This window comes from Alosa sapidissima, chromosome 5, assembly GCF_018492685.1.
Source record: "Alosa sapidissima isolate fAloSap1 chromosome 5, fAloSap1.pri, whole genome shotgun sequence".
NCBI classification, from domain to species: domain Eukaryota; kingdom Metazoa; phylum Chordata; class Actinopteri; order Clupeiformes; family Clupeidae; genus Alosa; species Alosa sapidissima.
Window position 1 is genome coordinate 33,061,562 of NC_055961.1, and position 18,766 is coordinate 33,080,327.

The 18,766-nt window shown below is 41.2% G+C and overlaps 1 protein-coding gene across 1 annotated transcript; it reads right to left on the reverse strand.

The window, feature by feature from the left end:
- Nucleotides 1-1,764: 1,764 nt before the first annotated feature.
- Nucleotides 1,765-14,805, reverse strand: stip1 (stress-induced phosphoprotein 1). Its single transcript, XM_042092430.1, has 16 exons — nt 14,787-14,805; nt 14,635-14,700; nt 14,364-14,518; nt 11,573-11,782; nt 10,984-11,125; nt 9,958-10,099; nt 9,621-9,786; nt 9,066-9,192; nt 8,541-8,643; nt 7,602-7,722; nt 6,395-6,491; nt 3,950-4,074; nt 3,796-3,832; nt 3,607-3,710; nt 3,224-3,396; nt 1,765-3,045 (listed from the first exon to the last, which is right to left on the reverse strand). Exons 3-16 carry the CDS (start codon nt 14,370-14,372, stop codon nt 2,973-2,975), a joined length of 1,629 nt encoding a protein of 542 aa, XP_041948364.1. The 5' UTR covers nt 14,373-14,518; nt 14,635-14,700; nt 14,787-14,805; the 3' UTR covers nt 1,765-2,972.
- Nucleotides 14,806-18,766: the final 3,961 nt, after the last annotated feature.

The following is an 18,766-nucleotide window of genomic DNA, read 5'->3' on the forward strand; positions in this document are numbered from 1 at the left end:
GACTTTGAATAAGGTCTTTTGAGTAGTATACGGCTACATTTCTACATACTGTTAATTTTATACTTAAGAAATGTTTTTTTTTTTTTTTATTAAAAATCAAATGTAATGAATTGATGAGGAGAATTTGGTCTCTTTTATGCAGTAACTTATTACAGAAGTTAAGACAAGAACTGCAGTGAGCTAAATATAAAAAAAGAGGATTAGTTTTCTGGGAAAAGCAGACCACTGTTTGAATAAAATGATGACTCCTCAGTTTCACATCATGGTCATCAGCGTCTCTAAACACAGAGTAGAGCGCTCTCCAGTGGACACAGTATAGACTGCTCAGCTTTTTTTTTGCAGGTCATCAAGGTTTTATATTATTGCGCATTTGTGCATTCTAATAAGCCGTTTCTATTTCAGCGGGTATAAAGATCCTGCATAATGTCCACAACTTTGAAAGTGAAGAAGAAAAAGAATAATAGATGCTTTTTTAAAAAGTTTTCTCTCTGTCTAGACAATGTTTTGATTCTGTCTGGAAGCTATTTTATCTAAGTGTATGGATGGATCAAAACACTGAAATATCTAATTGTAAGTTTGTAGTACCATTAAGATAACCCCAGGTATACACTCTGGGTTAAAACAGCTTTTGCCAATGGCCATTTTCATCCATTTGGTCATTTTTTGGCAAAATAACATGGTCTTTTCTCTTTGGAATGGATTGCTGCAATGCTCCAATAAGCCTAAATTCTAAAAGCGCTAAAGGCAAATACCAGCTATGCATTCCTTGAATGTACAGATGTACAATAACATTAATTATGTGCCGAAAAAAACATTAGTCATCAAGTTTCAGCACAAATATAAGTTAATACATTTGTGTTCCCAAGACCCAATAAAATACTCAAATCACGTTTAGGACATTTCTGAACATTAGCCCAAATCAACAATGTACATCCATATTCTGTGACAGTGAACTATTCTTTCCTTTACTTCTACAGCAAAATGCATGTTATCTCAATGGACAGTTAGGGAGTCCTCTATTATATCTTCCATAGGCAAACTATTCAATACACTCATCTCAGCCTCACAGCCGTTTACAATGTATCTTCATCTGATGCTGTTATTGAATTATTAATGGGAAGAATAGTTTACACAATAAAGGGTTTCTATAGGTTTCAACAGTACGCTTTAAGACTAATATGACTCAAATTTAAGATTGATTTTATGCCCATTTTGGCAAAACATAAAGGATCATTTCAGTCTCTGCATTCTTCACACAGCAAATAAATTTGGTCTCTGAAATTTTATACAAGCTACTAAGTTGTGATGAGTTAATTTCTTCATAATTATAAGTTTATTACATTGGGATGTTCTTTATCTGTACAGTTTAAAGAACTACAATGTTAAACAACTTCGATCTATGCTGCTAAAATGTAATTAGCACTATTAAAGGAACGTAATATGAACATTAACATAATTAAAACCCACCTAAGCGTATTTATTTAAGACCTAGGGGCGTAATATTTTAATCTATTTAAGACCGTTTAAAGGCCTAAAATTCATCATTAAATTTTAAGACCACCGTGGAAACCCTGCGATACTTGAAATAATGCTGCTGCAGCCTCAGCCACTGATAATGTCTAATAGTTACATCTTAAGATGAGACTTTAATGCATTTATTAACAGTATGTATTGATTGTATTTTGGACATTTGTGCATGCAGTACTAAAAGCACATAAGATGATCAAATGTTAGGACACACATCAACACACACAAAAGCAATTGAACAATTGAAATACATTCATATGTATTTTCATGACAGGAGCGTGATATAACATTACACATTAGGGGAGTCATCTTTACAAGGGCAGTTAACATGTGAGCACCACTTTTTTTGATATTGTGTCAAGTGATGAGCGCTTGCTTCTACGTCAACGAGCCACCTGCTCCTGTAATACCAGCCCCAAAAAACACAAAATCACTCAGTGGCTTGCGGTAAATGTCTGCGCACACTGATACACCCCCCCACACCCGTCTATTCCATGTGCCTTTTGAATTTAGACAGATGTGTCCCTGAACTGCAAGAAGCAGATGTACTGTTGCCTAAATCAATTTCAGTAACTACGCACCGACTGAAGTAGATAAGCTTTGCGTCCTGCACAGAGGTTTAATGAGAAGAGCTTGATAAGCATGGGAGCTTCATAGAGCCTTGTTTGATAGGTATGAGTTTAGTTCTTTATCGTTGTGAGACTAACATTGGCTTTCGGGAACACAAGAGAGAAAAAAAAAAAAAGACAAACAACTATCCATCCTCTCTTCCTGTGGTTAAAAGTGACAATTTTATGATGTAAAAAAACATGAAAATGTGCCTTGCAAAATGTATCCAAAGAAGTCTAAAACATAAATATCTGAAGAGCTGCAGGGGCAAATACACCATCAAATCAAGTATTCACTTCAAACACTTTCAACCTCCCAATGGCCTACTGCTGAGCAATAAACAAGTGTGTGTGTAGAGACAGAGAGAGAAAGAGAAAGAGAAAGAGAAAGAGAAAGAGAGAGAGAGAGAGAGAGAGAGAGAGAGAGAGAGAGAGAGAGAGAGAGAGAGAGAGAGAGAGAGAGAGAGAGAGAGATATAGAGAGAGAGAGAGAGAGAGAGAGAGAGAGAGAGAGAGAGATTGTGCAAGAGCACAGTCTGGAGTGCTTTAAAATGAACACTTCAGAACAAATGCAATGGTACACAATCTGATTAAGGCCAAATTCTGAAGATAAAGTCAACACTGACAGAGTAGGGACTGAAAGAGGTTGCCTGCGTAAGTAACTGAGTTGGCGTGTGGGGGGGGAGTCATGGGTGATGGCGGGGTGGGTAGGTGGGTGGGCAGAGTGATGGAGAGTTGATCTGTCCTTGTCCAGAGGGAGTGGCATATTCTTTTGTCTCTTCAATTTGTTTTCTCCAATGGGCCACTGCCCTTTGCTTCCCCGAGTCCAGGTGGGCGATCACCGTATGGCTATGAGTCCAACATCGATTAATTTCTGGATCTTCTGGGCGATGACCGGGTTCTTCAGGTGGCTGTGACACAGACAAGACAGTAGATGTCAGAACTTACAAAACAATAGGAGTGATGTAAGGCACAACAGTGAGCAAAAAAAACAAAAAGCTGTTGGTGTGTGTGTGTGTGTGAGTGTGTGTGTATGTGTGACAGTGAGTGTATATATATGTATATATATGTGTGAGTGTGAGGTCGTACTCGCTGAGGGCCTGCGGGTCTTTTTGCATCTGCTCCAGGATCATGCGCATGGCCGGGTCAGACATGATCTGCTGCACCTCAGGGTCGGCCATGGCCCGCCGCTTCACGTCCTCCGGACTGTCGTTCCTTGAGGCCTGACTCATCATGCAGCGCTGGATGCCCTCCGTGGCCTCCTGCAGAAGGAGTGGAGAGAGAGAGAGAGAGTGTGTGTGTGTGTGTGTGTGTGTGTGTGAGAGAGTGAGTGAGAGAGAGAGAGAGAGAGAGAGAGAGAGCATGTGAGAAAAATCAGAAAAGACAATGCGTTAAGGACTGGCCAGTTCACATAACATCACAGTTAGAATTCCTGCAGTGGGCAAGCAGCTGCTCTACATCTCGCTGTGTACCTTAGAGGTGGAGTCGAGCTCCAGGGCCTTCTGGTAGACATCCATGGCTTTGGTGAAATCTTTCATGGCCTCTAGAGCAGAAGCCTTGCGTGTGTATCCCTTTACTGCGAGAGGAAAAAGGCATTAGTAAATCCCAAAATAGTAAAAACAAATATTACACAACTCTAAATTAAGCACCCTAATACATACTGAATGAAGGCTCAAGTTTGATGCACTCTTCACAGTCCTGACAGGAGAAAGAACAAGAGAGACTATTAAGCATTTAAAAGCTCATCCCTCATGATATATCTCACAAAAAGACCTAGAACTACAGTATGACCATATTGATAGCAGAGCACAGTACCTTGAGGGCCAGCTGGAATTCAGCCAGTTTGGTATAGCATGCAGCTCTGTTGCTGAAGAGCTTGGCATCATTTGGGTTCCTCTTGATGGCCTCGGAGTAATGTTTCATGGCTGCTGGATAATCCCCTGTGAACAAGATGAATGCATTAGAGGAGGCCTCCCATGAAACAAAAGTGATCATGCACATCAGCACCAGCCCAGCATCTGTAATGTTGAGGTAGGTTCTACACATCTAAAATAGAATGGGGCCACTTTATCATACCTGATACTGATATGACAACCTTGAATATCTGCCAATACCAATAACAATCCAATATGGTCTTGTTCTCTACTAAAACAACTATGCTATTAATACATTTTCCTGGATGCATGCTGAAAAGGCAGCAGTATCAATCGAGTTTTTATTAATATTGATTACATGTCTATCACGATATATATCGCTATTGTTTTTGTATCGCTATTTGTATATCGCCCAGCCCTACTTGCCACACACATCAGCGCCCAAGTTTTTAACTGGCAAACCCTGGATGATGGATTTTGTGGAGCGGCGCCAACTAAATAGAACTGAATTGTAATTTACATGGCGGCAGCAGCGAAGTGCAATGCTGGTGTGCGGGGCTGTATTGAGAACAATGGAATGGAATGGAATAAATGTTGACACCGGTGTACGTAGCTCTTTAGTGTGCTCATTGTCAGTGATTGTGTTGCTGACAGGTCTAACTCACTTCTACTGTTCGCGTGAAATATGCTGCTCATGATTTTCGTGTATGTATATATACTCTTTTGATCCCGTGAGGGGAAATTTGGTCTCTGCATTTATCCCAATCCGTGAATTAGTGAAACACTCAGCACACAGTGAAGTGAAGCACACACTAATCTCGGCGCAGTGAGCTGCCTTCAACAACAGCGGCACTCGGGGAGCAGTAAGGGGTTAGGCGCCTTGCTCAAGGACACTTCAGCCGTGCCTACTGGTCAGGGTTTGAACCGGCAACCCTCCGGTTACAAGTCCGAAGCGCTAACCAGTATGGCTGCCCCAAAGTATATCAAAGTATATAAAGTGTGACACACCATCTCTCTTTATAGAGTGTCCTCTAATGTTTCCTCTACATTTATTTCCGCATGGCGGCCCGCCACGGTTTAATTAATACCCCCACGGTATCATAATCAGTGCAGACGTACAATGTAGTTGCAGTTGCTTTTAAATAATCCTGCCGACGTATCCTCCCCTGCTGGCTGCCGCTCACATTGCAATTTAACAATAAGTAGCCTAAAACTAGTCAGAGGTTATTATGGCCCGTCCAGTTTCACTTCACATATTATATATTGTATTGATGTAGCCTATTTAAAACATTAACTTTCTTCTCAGTGTTTCCTCTTCATTTAGCGGCCACTGCTTCAGAATTAGGGGAGATGAAAAATATTGTTCGGAAGCATAGTAAGGAAGCCTAGGCTAAATGCCCTCCGCTGGCTGCTGAAAATTGCAGTTTAACAATAAACAGCAATGCTAATCCGAGGTACCTGTCGAGTTTAATTTCCTTAAATATATTGTTTTTACAGATGTTAGTGGCATGCGCTATCAAGAGCTTCCATATGCTACACAAGTTTGTCAACATCGTAAAAACTACAATTTTCGCACAACTTGGTGGAAAGGTGTAGCACAGGCTAGGAAAACCCATTCATTTCTGAAGCTGATTTCCCATATCGTAGCCTATTAGCTCGCTCGCAAGAACAGCAAAAATGGAACTGGAGAGTGGATGTCTCTGCGAAGACCGCTGTTACATTAGATGTGCACTCAATTGTGAATCGACGCAGTAAAAAAGCAACGACTGGTAGCCTAACGAAGGTAAATTGCAAAACTTGGCCGCCGCCGCCACTGTTAAAAAAAAATCTAGCGGAAATACTGAAGTGTAGTCATGATAACTTCACTTTAGGTTAATGGATTGGATTAGTAACTGTTTTATCTTTCGATCCAGTCATTTTGGCCAATATCGGACTGATAGCAATCTTGAATATCGGACTGACACAACGCTATCGAGGACTGCTCTGGAAATGTTAGTGTAGCCTTACCCCAGCTATTCTCCTATAATTGTACCAACCAGTGAGTGACTATGTACACACACACACAGATAATAATAGACAACAGGAAACAGCGCAATTATGTTCTGAAGAATTGAAGTCAAAATTGGCCGGCTACAGTGGCAAAATTGGAGCCAGATTCTGCACACTGTGCTTTTTCAGAACCAGGGCGTGCAATGCAAACAGAAAAACAGCCACATCCGCCAGCAATTGGCTATAATTGATTTCTTTGTACTCCCCCCCCCCCCCCCCCAATACAGTTCTAGGTCCGGAAAATAGTACATCATAACCCCATACTTGTACAGAGGAGCACAAACACCCTGTGTGGTTCCTAATTGCCACCTGGTCAGAATTGGCAGCTGGGGCTCACCTTTCTGAAAGGCCTCATTGCCCTTGTTCTTCTCCTCCAGGGCCAATTCAGGATTAATGTAGGCCTGCTTCTCCTGGTCCTTCAGTATCTTCTCCGCCTGAGAGCACACAGAAGTAAGAGAGTCAGCCATATGCAAAATCTATATCTACATCTTCAAAACACCACTAAAGCCACTATACTCAAGTAGCTCATATCTACTACATTATGTTAGAAGTGCACTTTAAACAAATCCTGGCACACAAAGTAGTTATACATTACAATATAAAGCTCTAACTACTGTTGCTAGGTCATTGCATAATGATAGTCATGGTTCTGGCTTAGAGGGTAGGGATCGACTGATATGGTTTTTTCAGGGCCGATACCGATATCAAATGCAAAAATTTCATTCAAAAGCATTTAATTATGCCAATTTTCTTTCTTCTTTTGGTACACAATTGTCTATCAACTAGTTTTGTTACACAATTGTCTATCAAAAAGTGTAAATCCTGTGCATCATGTTAATCCAAGAGCTGAGTGAGCAATTATTTTCATAGACTAGGCCTACACAATGACTATGTGTTAGTTTAGGGACCTGTCACAAAGAGGATGCTTTGCCATCGTGTGTGAGTGCGAGAGAGGGAGAGGGAGAGGAAGGTGTTAAGGTTGAATAGTTTAACAAAACAGTTTAAAATACACAGTAAAATAGTTCTTAGGCTATTTAAGCATGCAATTTGTGTCCATATATAGGCTATAAACTACTTTTGTGAGCCTAAAAGGCACGTTAATAGCCAGCTCAGCACAGACGACATTTAGTCCAGGTCGGATTAATTACGGCTGTCCCTGGGTGCCTGTAGTCTTTTCTGACAGTCGTTTCAATAAGGAGCAACTAGACTTTTTGACGTCCGCTATCGCATAATTTCGGACTTGTCTACTATCTAAGGGATAACGTCCGCAGAGGTTTCCCGTTATTCACAATTAATGGATGAGGCGGAGGCAAAGAACTCTCTGACGCGCAGCACCCGAGTTTGTAGGCTAACAAGTAAAAAAAATGACCGATACCGATGATTATAAAAATGCTAAATATCGGCCCTAATAATCGGCCCGGCCGATAATTGGTCGACCCTAATAGAAGGACAACTGACGGAGCTTTTTTACTGACACCCGTCCAGCTCAATCCATGGCCCAGAACCCAGGTTCCAGGTGGGCTAAGGCCACGGCAAGGGCTTACCTGCTGACACCTCTTCAGCACATCAGGGGTGCGGTGTTCCGCGAGGCTCTTGTTGAAGAAATGAATGGCTTCTTTCTGCTGCCCTTGCTTGAAGTAAGAGTTACCAATCCTAGCATAGGCTCTGAAATAGACAATCAGATGAGTCAGAGAGAAGCCGAAGCAGATTATCCAACACACCTACACAGAGACCAGCACAACAGGAGGTAGGTTATGCAGCTGAGTAGTTTCATAATGTGTAGCTTCAGGTAGGCTAATAAATACACAATTAGTCCTTGAGCCAGAGGGGTTGGTCGATACCATCTGAGGAGAATTCTCATGGTGAAGTCTCATGGTGATTTTTGGCAAGGTATACCACCCTAGAGGAAATAACTACTTATTTTTATATCACAATTTGGTGACATATTAAATTGAAATATTATTACTGAAATGCTGTATTTTGGAGAATGTCTTCATACATTTGCTGAAAACCCAAGCTATATATGTTCAGGAACTTTTATTTACTTTCCATGCTATGGGTTACAAATCATACATGAAATCCTCCAGCATGTAAGAGTATGACTGGAACCTTTAGTGTGAAGTGCTACTGAAGTGGAGGTTTCTTGTTTAGAGTTGACAAAAAAGTGATAACAGATTTGTTTTTAATGGCTTTTGGCAGTATTTTGATCTATTTTGATCAATATCCACATACTATGTGCACTGATCAAACTCTTGAGGTCTTGGACAAGGTCAACATAACACCTCTGACACTTTTAGTGCACAGCATACGCTCTACCTCTCTGGATAGTGCATTCATACAACTGTGAATCACTGCATGTTGGCACTTCAGTTAGAAGAGGGGGAGAGGAAGGGCTGTTTTTGGCATGGGGTCAGACCTCCTCTGCCTACTCCACATCACCCGGGTGAGCACAGCCAGTGCTAAGCAAGCAGGGAGGCACTCACTTGGCAATCTGTCTGTAGTCCTCGCGGTTCTCTCGGCCAACATCAATAGCTTTCTCGCAAAGCTCCCTGCACTTCTCCATCTGGCCCTTCTCAAAGAATACCGCTGGAATGGGAAAAGGTGAGAAATTAAAAAGATACCTTATGTGAAAAACAAGATATAAAGATATATAAAATATACAAATAAGATTCGGATTACTCTTAAACAAAAGATTACAATCAGGCATGCTTTTGGGCTACTTTCTGCATTTGGCATTCTGTAATTACCCATCTTCCTGCCTGAGGAATAACAAAGGTATGCACCATTTTTTTCAATCAACTGTTTGCCTTGCTGAGTAACTACTGTAAAAATTATGTTAATACCAAATTACCTGATCATACTCGAGGGCAAATTAATGATTACAAGATTTACTTTCTATTGTAGCAAATCCATATTAGGCCTTTTAATCTACTGCATTCATTACAGATGAAAATAATTATGGCTGGAGCAGAACATTATTTTGTTATGGGTTATGAATATTTGTGTACCTGCTTGGTTGGACAAGTAAGTCATATTGGTAGGGTCGTGACCAACAGCCTCCTCATAGTGTTTCAGTGCTGTTTCAAAGTCTTTCTTTTTATAGGCATCATTCCCGAGCTCTTTTGCCTTCAATGCCTGCAATACATGGAGATAATTAGGAACAATCCCAGGACTTTTTCAATTTTATATCACAATCTTAAAAACAGCCATGAAAATCATTAAAAAAAAACATCATATGTACTATTATTTCTGTATCCTATGCATGTATAACCATCATACACCACCACATGTGGTAACTTGGTAACTAAATCTTAGAGATAGATAGATGGGCTAGCGTGCAGTAGCCTGGAAGTTGTGGGTTCAATTCCAGGCTTCCACCGTGGTGCCCTTGAGCAAGGCACTTAACTCCAAGTTGCTCCAGGGACAATGTAATCCCTCGTAATATAGTTGACATATGTAAGTCACTTTGGATAACTGTGTCTGCTAAATGAATACATGTAAATGTAATAGACGGGTCATTGTGGTCTGCAGGTGGAGCAAGTAAGCTAAAGTCACAGCCATACCAGTCTCTTGTTCTCTGGCATGTCTTCCTCTTTGGGTGGAGGAGGCTGCGTCTCTTTGGGCTTGGGGGGCGGCGGTGGGGTGGGTTCCTCGTCTTCCTCCATACCAGCCAGGTCCAGGCCCAGCAGCACTGACAGTGTGGTCATTACTCTCGAGTCCTGCAACCGGCTAACGAGAGGATGACCGAGGTTAGATTACAACAGTGGTTCTCAAACTTTGGAGGAGGGCAATTTTCAAACCCCACTTGACCCCATCAACCCAGCAAAATGGTAACGTTAAAATATTTTCTTCCACATTTTGATTTCACTTTACAATTTCCCGAGGGGGAGATGTACTCACGTGCCGAGCTCGGAAGGCTTATTCCTGAGCTGCTCCAGCAGTTCCCGGTAGCTGGGGTCGGCGAGCAGGGCACGGGTGCGGGGGTCGCCTTCCAACTTCTCATACAGATTAGGCATCGCAAAGGGGTTCATCATCTTCTTTTCTGTGCAGCAACACCAAATTAGGGAAGAATGTTACACACTACTATGATCATCATGCTTTGAAGAACAGCAAACATATTTAGGCCAAAAAAATCCTGAACCATGTCTATATATGGAACTACAGGGGTAGTTTCCCCTAGTAACAAGAGACAACAACACAACCAGGAAAATTCCACTGTAATCAAAGTGGCTGTCTTAACCAGCTGTATGTGCAACATTACACTCTTCCAGAAAGAGCCAACATAACACCACCACCAAACGATTTACACGGGTTATGCGATTTTAATTATGCAAATTCTCCTCTTTGACACAATCCATTCATATGTGGACAACAGAATGGCTTATCATGGCTCCATTACATGACCTGCACAGCTTATTTACTAAAGTACCTTTGAGCACAACAGGAATGATAAACATTTTAGATAACTGAACCATTACTTCAAGGCAACACCTTAAAACAGCCAACTGATAAACTGGTAAAAAGTGAAATGTGCAAAGACAGCCCCAGAATAACATCAAATTAGCTATAATAACATCTAACAATCTGTTACGAAAATATTCACCATCAATCAAATGTGGCACGTTGGAAATATTGTGTTCAGTTTGCCAAGTGATTGTTAAGTCTACTGAAACAGGAAACAACAACGTGCACTTGATTCTGAGTTTACACATCCTGAAGGGTTATTTTTTTGGCTGATGTCACTGAGTGGCAATCGAAACAGCCTCTGAAGCCTTCTGCTTTGCTAAACGAATGTTGTTTGTAAACAGTCGGCCTCATCCAACTTTGCTTTTAAAGCCTTCAGGTGGCTTGCTGCTCACAGTGTAATTAGTCCCATTCAAAGTGTTGCCATCAAAAAAAGACTTCCGCACTGCAAAGTCCTCCTACCTGCCAGGCGAACCTCAATATTCTGGAGTCCTTCCTTCAGCTGCTGATTGCCTGGCTCCTGGCGAATGCCCTCTTGATAAGTTGTTTTAGCATCCTCAAATCTCCCGAGGAACTCGAGCGCCGCAGCTTTTCTTGAGTAACCCTGAGGAGAGACAAAAAAGGAACACAGATCTAAGACCAGCAGTACACTTAGACATTACTGATACTGAATATACAGAATGGGCATGTTGGTGCTTGTAAAGCTAGACTACAGTCAATTTATATTCACCAACATTTGTCTGCAATAGAGCTGCTTGTGAACTGTGCTATGTAAGAGAGTTATAACTCCTTGCAGTAAGGAAGATTAAAAAATTCAGATTACTCTTCAATTACCCATGTTTGATAGCAAATGCACTCTGGTAAGGTAGCCACACTCTGTTCAGAAAGTGTCCTCACCAAATAGATTTGCTTTTAGGGTGGCAAAACAACTAGACTAAAATGGCTTGGCGGCTTGTAGGACTATCCCCATTCCAAACCCAACTAGAACAGAATACAATCAGATTACCCCTCACTCCATCACACAAAAACACACCATTTCTTTAACACTTACTTTGCCCCAGTCAGGTTTAATCTTGATAGTCTGACAAGCATCCTTCAAGGCATCTTCATAGTCTCCCTTCTTGGCGTATGCGGCTGAGCGGTTACTGTACAGCACATGGTTGTTGGGGTCCAGGGCCAGCGCGTCAGTGTAACAGCGCACGGCCTCAGTGATGTTCCCTGCGCTGAGTGCCTTGTTGCCCTCATCTTTCAGCTGTGCCACCTGCGGGGTGAGAGGAAAGTGGAGGACCGATATTAGGGGACGTCACTATGACGGGGAGGGAGAGGTGCGGGAGGAAGATCAGGCTGGGGCTGAGGGATCTGGACAGGCATATGGCGAGTTACAGTTTGTCGTCACACTGAAGACGACACACAGAAAAGAATAGAGCTGTAAGCGGCAGGGGCCTAGCAGTCTAGCAGGATGGTGTTGTTCTGGAACCGAGAAGAAATAGTAAGGTTGATGTGAAATGGTCTAATACAGCTCTGTATTAAACCAATGTACATCAACCTTACTATGTATATGAGCCTCTTATACCTTAATGTAATTTCTCCTGCCAATTAAGTGGGTGTTCTGTTTGGGTCATTATGGCCCCCTTGTGTACATTTTGTATATATTCTTGACTCATGAGTGACACACCCCTTCCCCTATTCCCAGGTACATATACCCCACCCCCCACACCTGTTTTGCATTGCACTTTTGATGAAGGACAACATGTCCGAAACGTTGTGCAAATAAATCCACGTTTGGGAGCTTCAATCAGTGTGCGGACCTTTTTTATTTCTTCTCAGTTACTTTTTTTGGTCCAGCACCTGCACTCCTGTGATGTGCGCGTACTCCTTCGTTTCCTGTTGTTCTGGAACCATCATGGAGAGAGAGACACTTTGTGTTTGATGCCCTTGCCACCAATTTTGAATTGTGGCTATATTGAGTGAACACTTTCGCAAATCAAAATGGCAATAGGTAACTTTTGTGAGGACTGGTCTGAGGACCATCTGTGCTAAACTTAGTAAATGGACAAAATTTGTAACCTATGAAAATATTTCCATGTTTTGGTAAAATCCAATGTTGAGAATTGGGGTGCCTGGTAAAATTAATCAGGGGAGAAGAAGAACAGGTAGAAACACTTGACACACTTTGCAGCTTTGCTGCTAGGCCCCCCAATAATTTTCACATAGAGGAAAAATCCCACGCAAGTCTTTAGTAAAAACAAACATGGAACAGTTGAGTAGCTGGTAAAATAAAAACATGGAACAGTTGAGTAGCTGGAAGGCCTTCTAATTAACATCAGCTCTGTTTTTGGAAATAATACAAAACCTTGGGTGTTCTACAATTATTCAATACATGTCTAAAGTAAGGGGCTCAGATCTTTTAACACACTTGAGCTTAAGTATACTATTGAAGGTATAGTGGACATTTCTCTATGCATCTGGTCAAATCTGGTGAAATCGAATGTACAAACCATCACCTGTTTTGTCCCATTTGTCTTTAATGGCTGCTGAGTTCAACACCTGCCATGGATCAGCTGTCTCTGACATTCGAGCCAAAGTCATAAGCACCCAATAAGAGACAAGCTAATTTCTGTAGCAATTAATTACGGTCATGGGGATGCATAGAACTAGTTTTAGCTCAATCAAAGATGCTGCCAATTTAAATAACACAACATAGACATAGGATTGATGCGATTGTCTGTATGCGGTGAGAGCATATTTCTGTATTTGATGGATGAGACACATCACCTCAGAAGGCAATACTTATTTCCTCCATTGATGCATGCTAACACACCCATAGAAGACTGATTGTATTTATGCAGAAGTTGACCATCATTACGAGTAAAATGCTCGAATTCATTCCGTCTACAAGATCCTCACAGCTAGCCCACTGTCAGTGACATCAGCTAGTTTATACAGGAACATGTTAAATTGCTAGCGAAATAGGGGATTCACCTAGAAGCTAGCTAACGGTAGCCATAATACACAGCTACCTGGTGGCTGTGGCTAACCACCTAGTAAGACTCACTAACTGAAACATATTAGTCTAATTTAATGTCAATAATGCTAGTTTACGCCTCCCAAAAGACGGCATGAGACAACTTAGTCAAATTAGCTAACTAGCTAGTAAGCTAGGTGGATTGCTAACGTTTGGCTAACGTTACGCTCACATTTGCCTACCGTTAACACACCAAATCAAAAGAAACTAACTTGAGGACACGTTTGGTAGCCAGGTAGCTAAGGTTACAAGGAACATTTCAGTGACAATTTATCACCTTCCCTCATATTCGCCGAAAAGCACATGCGAAAGTTTAAATACATAATAGCTAGTTAGCCAGGTAGCTAAACCATTTATCCGCAGTGGATTTGACATTCTCTAACGTTAGTGAAAGTTGGCATATGAGGGCGATTCAATGCTGCTTTATGCCATCCAGCATTAATGTTAACGTTAGCTTGTGGAGCCAAGATTTCTCGAACCTCAACATAAAGATGTAATCAGCAGGTTCGCCATACCTTCGCGGGTAATATTTTTATATATATAAATTCAGCATTTGCCAATTCTGAATTGTAACGCTTAACATGTCATTTCAGTGAGCTAATGTAATCTGGTTTGCTAAGCTAGTTAGCTAACAATGAAGGCACAGTTAATGCTACTGCAGTACTTCCAGATAATTGGTCTTATCGCTTGTGCTCATTAAAATGTGATAATACTACAACATAAAAAATAAACGTAATTGACGCTGTTAGTGTATTCCAACAACAGGAAATTGATCAATAAGTAATATATTTCACGATATAAGTTGTTAGCTACTCACTTTCTCCATGGTACGACCATGAGGTTCCAGAAACTACTGTGAAACGACAGCGGGTGAACTCCGCCTCTGCGCTGAGGGAACAGGTTGCCAGATACTGTAGATTCCCCCCAACAGAATTTCAGACGGTCCCAAGCTTTTAGAATTCGATAATCCTTCTGCAAGTCAAACGCAATAATGTTAACTGAAAAGTAAGATCAACATGTGATACGACCTATAGTCATACATCCATTACTAGGCTATTCTTCAGCGATTCTTCTGTAGGCCTACATACCGTGATGTGTCTAATGTGGAAGTGTTTTTCACACAAGTTGTAGCCCAAGTCTCGTTCCGCCGTATCCTATTAAGAAATTATATTTAAATATATTTTCCACTTCCTCTTCGCAGTAAAAAGAGAGTGATTTTGATCTCGTCAGCAAGGCTCACTTTGACAAAATACAGTCGTCCTCCTCGGGGGTCAGAAGATGGTAGGCTATGTTGACGCCATAAACATTCTAGTTGATTCCTTGATGGCATGGACACTCTAGTTCATTCCTTGAACTTGGAAGCTTCTGGAAACCAGCCTGTGTAGTGTAATAGGGCAATTCCACGGAAAATTGACTTTTTGTCACATCCATAACGCCAGTGAAATGCCTTGGCATTTGTATGATGTGAATGATAACATTAATTTTTTGTGCATTTTTTATCATTTAGGCTACATTCTTCAGCCAAAATTAGCAAATGCTCAAATTTCATGTAATCATTCATTACATTTTATTGGTGTTATGGATGTTACAAAAAAAATAATTTTCCATGGAATTGCCCAATAATCTCTTTTAACATCTTTGGGGCTCCGCAACAATTTGCATCCAATCCCCCTTTTGGATTTTTAAAAAAGTAAATCATTCAAAACATCTGAAACTGAAGATATGTAATAATTTGTATGGTTGGTTTATTATACAACCTAATTTTACCTGCAGTTAGACAGTTCAAGAACACCATGCAGCTGTGTGTTGTTCAATAATAGCCTAATTATTGATGGTGTCTTTGTGCTTCTATATGAAGCGCTTTGAGTTGCCACTGTGCTGGAAAATGGCACTTTATAAATAAATGTAGGCCTACCTTACCTTACCTTACCTTGTGGCTTATAAGCAAAAAACTTCAGAAACAAAAAAATGGTTAATGTGGAATTTGTTTCAAGGCCTGTAATTAAAATCAGTTCAAATTAGAACCTTTCCCAAACATGTTTCAGTGACCAAAAGCTGGTGGCGGCCTGTCTTGATTATTGAGAAGCTGACCCTGTGATCTGACAAGTCGCCTCTCCTTCCTCTCTTCCATGTTGGCTTAGTTGGCACATATGATGTTTTGAGCCTTAGGACCACTGGACGTGTCTCACTCACTCTGCCTCATTTAGGGCTGACACCAGTGACCTGGCCACACTGAGGCGGATGTGCTTCCCAAGCCTCTCTTTCGAAGTCCCGGATGACAGCCAGGAGCACCAGCTCCTCTTGGTTGCTGTCGGCAAACACGAGGTAACCCCAGCAGGGGAAGGTCCTGGAGCAGCGGGGGTCACTAGAATGCACTATACTGGGGCACAGTCCAATCTAATGATAATAAAAGGCTAGTTTTATAATAAAATGATAATAAAAGGAGCTAGTTAAAAACCTCAACTTAATTACTGGGGCACAGCAGTTCAATACACGTGCCCCAGTAAAAGGGATCTAGTGATGCCCCTGGAGCTCCCTGTGTGGCTACCTCTTCTGGCTGGTGCGTGGGCATGTCCAGTCCGTGGTCCTGTCGTAGTGACAGTGGGGCCTGGCATGGTGTTGGAGTGGGAGCCTCATCATCCAGGGTGCGGAATGCTGGTACCACGTACCATCCAGTGTTCCTTCCTCCTTTACTTGGAGAGGGGACACTGCTGTTTCAACCTGACTCATTAAGGTTCTCAGAGTAAAACACCTTCAGTTGTGCCCCCCACTATAAAGTGAAGACCAAGAAACTCTTTAATGACCCTGAGTGTGGTCATCATCACCATCCCAGTGTGGCAAAGTGAGCAATATGCAGGTTTCTCTTTTGGTTCATAACCATTCAATGTTGACATTGATATACACTAACTAGACAGGTAAACACACAAAGGCAACACAAAATACATAACCCAAAAGGAAGTGAAGCACAGAAATACACACAAACATTGACAGAAACAGAGACACAGTCTACGTGGTGTGATCCTGTATCCTGTCATAATCTGGGACAACAACTCTGAAATATTAACATCATCAGTAACAGCTATGGGATGAAAGTACATCACTCATACACAAAAGTGCACAACCTCCCTGCACACTACAATATGACAAAACAAGAAAATATATGGCTAACTTGATTGATTTCTATATGTATAACTGACACCAATGAATATGAAGGGCCTACACAGCTGACCTTAGAAATGAGCCTCAAGGGGTGATTATGTGAAATCACAGGACTTAGTACACCTCTAAAAGATTGTTGATTAATCCCTTGGACAGAACTCCTTTATCTTTAACTATGAGGATGGTAACAGATTATGTCAATCAATCCCAATCAATTTGTGTTTATGTTCTTTGTTTAGTTCTTAGCAGATACTTTTGTCCCTTGGTATTTACAATGACATCAAATTTGCAGGCCAGTAAGTTGTTATTGCATATTCTGATTGTTGCATATACCAAAAGTAGTTGCTAATGAAAACATGCATCAAAAAGTGGCAAATTATTGCACAGCATAATCACCATGACAAAATGGGCTGCATTATATACACTTACCAGCAGATGGCAACAATTGAATGCTAATACTAGAGTTGTACAAGGGGGATCTTGCTCTCTCTCTCTCTCTCTCTCTCTCTCTCTCTCTCTCTCTCTCTCTCTCTCTCTGTGTGTGTGTGTGTGTGTGTGTGTGTGTGTGTGTACGTGATTGTGATTGTGTGTGTGCATGCATGTGTGTCTAAGTGTATTGTTGGACGGGTGGGTACATACATGCACTGGTGTTGTTGCAGTGGCTGTATATTTTATTAAGATTTATACTGCTCACTGGAATAGGAATGTCCAGGTGAAATGAGCCATGGTTTTGTCTGCCCACATCAGCACACATGACAACTAGCCAGACCACATTACCATGCCTTTATGAGACCTTTTCAGGACAAGTGTAGGTTACTTTCTGCTAAGCCAATTCTATTGTTTGTAATTCTATTTTAATTAAAATTTCTCTGCAGGCTTTAGTCAGAAAATGTTTTGACGTTGCCGCTGGTTATAAATTTAGTAGGCTATAGTAGGCTGGTTATATTTGGCAGATGCTTTTGTCTGAAGCAACTGCAAACACATCAACAACTCAACAACTCTCATATCTCATATTACTTTTATCATTTGTACACACATTTTATAATAATACTTGTGTGTATTTAGAGCATTTTAGTATTGTAATTTAAAAGATTGATGTAGAGGAAGATCTATAGCTTCTGGTGATATTTCCTCTTAAAGATATGCCTGTCGAACATGAATTCACAATTATAGTAATGGACAAAGATAATGTTTTGAGAGTAGGGCATTTGGTAATAAATATCAATTACATGTCTTGGCACAAAAAAACAACCAGAGCACAGAGGCTTTAAAAACATACCCTTGAGAATTTGAATGAGATCACCTCAAAGGATACTGTGGCGTATTCGAACATCAGCATTTCATTTCAAAACATATAACCCTATTCATCATAGTCCACAGTTGTTATTCTGGCCTTGACAGTTGTATCGAATAGAACAAGTGCTTTTTAGCCTCATGTTCATTTTATTGAAACTGTCAGAATAAGGCTTGGGGAGTAAAGGAGATCACCAGCACCCTCCATCCATCCTGATAAGAAAAAAAGTCAATAGATTTCATCTTTCACACAAACACAAACAAGGGATGAGGGTAGACTACCATTGTAATTTATTATAAGACAAATCTTGAACCACTGATTCAACAAAGTGTGAGAGAATCCTTTGCACTATTTCTCATATCAGTTGGGAGTTGTTGGGGTTTTTTTCCGCCTGTGAAATGGCAAGAAAAAGAGGCAAGGACAAGCGAAACACCAGTTTTTATGGGCTTGCATGTTTGTATACACTGGTGCCCATGTGTAAGAGTGTGTTGGGCACGAGAGAGAGAGAGAGAGAGAGTGGGTGAGTGAGTGAGTGAGTGAGTGAGTGAGTGGGTGAGTGAGTGAGTGAGAGAAAGAGAGAGAGTCTTTCACAGCTCACTGCACAGCTAGATTGCCTGCAGAAGAAGCGAGAGAAAAATGAGAGAGGCTGTGCCAAAGAAAGAGAGAGAACGACAGGGCACTCGGCCTAGGAAGGGGTAGAGTAGAGAGAGGGAGCGTGATAAACACTGAAATATAAAAAGTGAAACTGCTCCCATTAAAATAAGGAT